At 43.0% G+C, this 5,289-nt stretch overlaps 1 protein-coding gene across 1 annotated transcript in view; it reads left to right on the plus strand.

Annotated features, from left to right (window-relative positions):
• The first annotated feature begins 1,356 nt into the window (after positions 1-1,356).
• The window catches only part of LOC117590181 (microtubule-associated protein Jupiter), a 28,106-nt gene continuing 24,173 nt past the window's right edge, over positions 1,357-5,289 (plus strand). Inside the window, exon 1 of the mRNA XM_034282584.1 lies at positions 1,357-1,543. Within this exon, the coding sequence (XP_034138475.1) occupies positions 1,500-1,543 (44 nt within the window). The 5' untranslated portion in view covers positions 1,357-1,499. The remainder of the gene's footprint in view (positions 1,544-5,289) is intronic.

Genomic DNA, 5,289 nt, shown 5'->3' on the forward strand with positions numbered 1-5,289 from the left:
TTACTATGTATTCATATGTATACATATATTGGATTTTGTAGGTTCTGTGGTATTTTTGTACTCGTATTCGAGCCATGAGAAAAAACGGAAGTGATGAATTTATGTCATCTGGCTCCAATGGACTCAATAACGATTAAATGAACCTTATACATATGTATTCGACTTGTCTCAGCGAATTTTGCAGTTTATGGCAGGGGCAGATAATGAGAATATGTGTAGGGATCAGTAAGGAAACTAAGAAATATAATTAAAAGCACGTTTCTGCTTTTCTAAGAACCTTTAAATTATAATTTTTAATTAATTAATCAACATAGGGTATAGATAAAGTCCATATTCCCAAATTANAAAAAACGGAAGTGATGAATTTATGTCATCTGGCTCCAATGGACTCAATAACGATTAAATGAACCTTATACATATGTATTCGACTTGTCTCAGCGAATTTTGCAGTTTATGGCAGGGGCAGATAATGAGAATATGTGTAGGGATCAGTAAGGAAACTAAGAAATATAATTAAAAGCACGTTTCTGCTTTTCTAAGAACCTTTAAATTATAATTTTTAATTAATTAATCAACATAGGGTATACACATTTCCTCGTCAGGTGTCTCTGTTTCTATTTACATCAATATTTTGTTGATTTGTAGAAAATGTAGTTTACTATGTATTCATATGTATACATATATTGGATTTTGTAGGTTCTGTGGTATTTTTGTACTCGTATTCGAGCCATGAGAAAAAACGGAAGTGATGAATTTATGTCATCTGGCTCCAATGGACTCAATAACGATTAAATGAACCTTATACATATGTATTCGACTTGTCTCAGCGAATTTTGCAGTTTATGGCAGGGGCAGATAATGAGAATATGTGTAGGGATCAGTAAGGAAACTAAGAAATATAATTAAAAGCACGTTTCTGCTTTTCTAAGAACCTTTAAATTATAATTTTTAATTAATTAATCAACATAGGGTATAGATAAAGTCCATATTCCCAAATTAATCTTTGATTTGTAGCAAGTATGTAATTACTGTGTAGTAACTATGTAGAACAAATGACAACTTTTTATTCCTTCTTTGTATAAGCCTTTTAAAAAGCTGTAAGAAAAAGAGTTCTTATAAGAAACCATATTGTAGAAAATGTATTAAGTAATCGGATAAAATTAGGTCCTTGCCGTCGAGAATCTCAACCAAGTAATATTCTTTATTAGAATATCAAAATCGGCGAAAATGATTTCCGATCATGGACACACATCGGAACAGTTCGATATATTTTGAAGATGCAACGGTATATTTTGGTATATTTACGAGGCCCTGACGGTATATTTTGTCTACGAATTCGCGGTCACACTGCTGTCTATACAATTTTCTTTTCGCGCATTATTCACATTTAACATTTCCCGTTGCATTTACTTGTGTTGTTTAGATTGAATCGTGTTCGTTCGTGACGTGAATATATTTCTGAGCAGTAAATCTAAAGTCGACAGATCGAAAGCAGCAAGATGATCTCCAATTACGATATCAGCGACAGCAAGTCCAGCAGCAAGTAAGTTTCCAAGGGACACAATTTGCCGGCATTTTTAAACGATGCGGGAGTGTGCGTGTAGTTTGTGATCTGTGTGGGCTAAATGGCGAGTATATGTGTGGTAATGTAGGCGTCGGGCGCACACATTCAAACAATTGTGTGGTGGCACTGGTATTGGTGGTTCTTTGACAAATTTGCAATAAAACGCTTATCGCCTTTATTTTTTGCACTCTTTCGGGTTCTTTTGGCATTGGGCTTCCCCATTACCTCTTATTCTTATTCCGGCATTTCCGTTTCGAATAATAATCTCTGCTATGCTTTCGATTCATATTTCTCTGGTGTTCGTTTACCGCTGTATTGATGTTTCCTTTATTTTTTCCGCATTTTGGGCTGTTAAATGGAGTCGGGCTATAAAGTTAATGTTATGGCCGCGTTTCCTGCCGCCCTCTCCCCCTGGAAACGCCCTTAACAACCAATAGTTGATATATGTACTCCAATGCACCATGGGATGGGATCCAGCTGCAGCCGGAATTCAAAATTTTACCATTTTAAGCGGCAGTAGTACAGTGGTGGTTCTAGTTAAGTGCACACCCCACAAACACACACACATGTGATTGTCGCGGCAAGGCCAGAAAGTGTGCCAGTTTCCAGTTACCCTTCCCTTCCCCTTGCTCTATATCACCAATTCAGTGGACATCTTGAACCCTCCCCTACTGTCCCACTATGTGTTTTTGTACCGTTTGATAGGTTTAATAACACAGTTGAGGCTCTCTTGATCGGACAGCACTCGGCAGTACCAGAAAGTACTACAACTAGTCGCTGTCCTCCCAACAGGCTGAAAATCGATCTTTCTGGGCAACATCTCCCTTGATTGAATTCCCCACCCCAATGAATCTGTCTGTGTGGAGTGCACTGGAACATTCTTCGGTGTCTGCTCCAGAAGAGCCTCCACTGTAATTATTTGTGATCTGAATGGCGCTCAGCCTTTGTTTTTCGGAAGCACTTTATATATGTAAGGAGGAGGTCTATAAGTGGCACCAGCAGCACACTCCTGACTCATGCTGGAACTATTCTTTTGCAGCTGTTTCGATTCGCACTTGATTATTACCATTACCATCATCATTTGCTGCTTTTTCGATGGAATGGCTATGGCTGATGAGTAATTGCAGGTCCTACGTGCTGGGTGGGGGGTTTCTTGCACAGTGTCGGGCTGCGATTATGTGTCCACTGTGGCAATCTCTCTCCCGGACTGCAGCGACGACCCCAATTCGTATAATTACCGTGCATATATCCATGTTCGGGGTGATGGGGATACTTTTAGCCATAATGTCGTCACGTGCCGCACTCTTCTTTTGCTGGCGCACTCTCTAGGTGTTGTTTCTGTTTCTATATGCTATATTTAACAAGTCACGCGATCTGAGTGCACCGGAGTTTGAGGCTGACGCTGAGTCAAGTGCATTGAACTCTGGACACATTGCATGTTCGTTCGGGTTTTTCTGTTTCTGTTGTTGGCCATAAAACTAAATGTCGATTTTGATTGCCTTAGCCTGGCCTGAATCGCTTGCTATGTGGTGTGGTGAGGTGGCCATGGCTATGGCTATGGGTCTGGTCTGGTCTGGGCCTAGCCTTTTAGTATGAGTCAATACATGGATCTAATTCGCCGCCAATGAATGGTACGATGGATGGTAGAACCTCTGGAGAAAGCCGATAATGCAGGCAGCAGGCCGCACCCAAAATGCAGACAGACGAGCCCATATTAATTCGATGCTGCTTCAGCTCGCGATAGAGCAACGAAGGGCCAGAACAGGACAGAACAGGAGAATGATGAGGAGGAAGAGGAGTTGTTCGGGCTGACGCATGCAGCCCACACGATAAGCAACCCTCCGACCGACGCGGCGACACACCGACACAGAGGCCATAGTTGGAAACACTATCTGTCATATGTGTCGCTCTACTCTGCCTCCTCCTCCTCCATATGTCAGGTCAAATGCATTCCATGTCGCCTGGATGCAAGGGTGGGCCTTGTCCCTGTCCTTCCTGTGTCTTTCTGGTTAATTCTCTTTTGTGCCCAAATTAGGGAAGCCCTAAAGAGTCACGTATACTGACTGCATAGATGGATCTACACATGTATATATGTATCTTGGGCTTCCACCTCCAGTGAGTCATACGACCGACCGACCGATTGACTAATGATTAATGGAGTGCATTTGGAAGAAGGTGTAGACGAAAGGGAAATTGGGTCTTAATCGGGACTTGGAATGAGTCGAATTTCAAAGGAGAAAAGTAACTTTATTAGATAATTGCTTTGTGTATCTTAATATGTATTCATTCAACTAAAGTTACCCTCTCTCTCTCCACTCTTTCCCATCTCTTTGTAGGTATGTTTACGGTTTACGTGTCATTACTCGAGTACCTATTTGGGAGTACTCCCAATCCAATGCCTTCATGGGTTGTCTGTGGCCGTATAAGCAAACCTCAAGGCTGCCTGCGGGCAAATGCAAAACGCTCCGCTGAGCAGCAATTATCTTTGTATCTTTGGCTTTGTCTTTGGGTCTGCATCTGTTCATGGAGAGAGGGAGTAAGCCCCAAATCAAATGCCCCATTGAGTGACAACTTTGGCAATATTTTCTCTTTAATTGGACAACAGCTATGTACATACGCAGCAACTGCGATACTCACTTTCGGTAATTGTTAAGTAATTTTTTCGCGGCCCCGGCTCGGGCCATTTGACGCCTTATAAGGCTGCCTGTTTTGATTACTCGTTTCGCGATATTCATACACTTTTTTTTGCTTACTCGCATGTATCTACCCATCAGTTTTCCCAATTGTAGAATAGTCTTTACACAGTCCCGTCCCCCCCCTCGATCGGATATGCGCCTCTGGCTCTGTTTCTGGCTATAGCTTTGGCTCCATGGATCTGATCTGCTGTTGCTGCTGCTGCTGCATGGGCGATTACCATTATGGTTGGTCTATTGCCACACGCCCACCCTCAGTGTCTCCCTCTGCGTCTCTCTCTCTTTTCACATTCTCAAGCTGTTGCGTTGGATTTATGGCCGAGACGATGCCTTGACTCCAACTTCTTTTCGAGAGAGAGAGAGAGCTAGAGATCCCTGAACTCTGTGAGTAAATAGCTGACTCAGACGCAAATGAAAAACTGAATTTTCTCTCCTCTCATTCTTTGTTCGTGAATTGCAAACAAGTAATATTTTGCCAGCAGCGAGCAGCTAGCTCTCCATCTCCATCAGAGCCGGGTTAAATGGATTGCTCCCACTGATGCAGCCACATTTTATATGTACACATATTTGCATTGATTGTGAGAGCATGAGCTGAGGCACAGCACAGCAGAGACGACTCACAGTCAGGGGCTTGGAGCGAAGGCATCCTCCATTATCCATTATCCATATCCATAATCATCTTACAGGCTTGACACGTTCTCTGTGCCTCTCTCTTGCTGATTTCTTTGTGGGAATCGCAGGGACTGACCGAACAGGGTGTGTCTCCACGCTCTGTTCTTTTGTGTTCTGTCTGTCTCCAGCACATGACAATGCACTCGACTCGACTCGACTCGCCTCAGTGCCGTGAATCACTGATGAGTGTCGCCTTTGTCGCTTCATCCTGTAGTTAGGAGTACGATTAGCGCGCTACCTGAATTGCAATTTAGCCGCAGGCGAAGTTCCCTCCCACTCCCATCACCTAATCCCAGACGATAGTCTGACTTTTGGACCTTGAAATCCCCCCCCCCCCCCCCCCCCCCCCCCCCCCCCCCC

The sequence above is a fragment of the Drosophila guanche genome, unplaced genomic scaffold (assembly GCF_900245975.1).
Source record: "Drosophila guanche unplaced genomic scaffold, DGUA_6, whole genome shotgun sequence".
In the NCBI taxonomy this organism is placed as follows: domain Eukaryota; kingdom Metazoa; phylum Arthropoda; class Insecta; order Diptera; family Drosophilidae; genus Drosophila; species Drosophila guanche.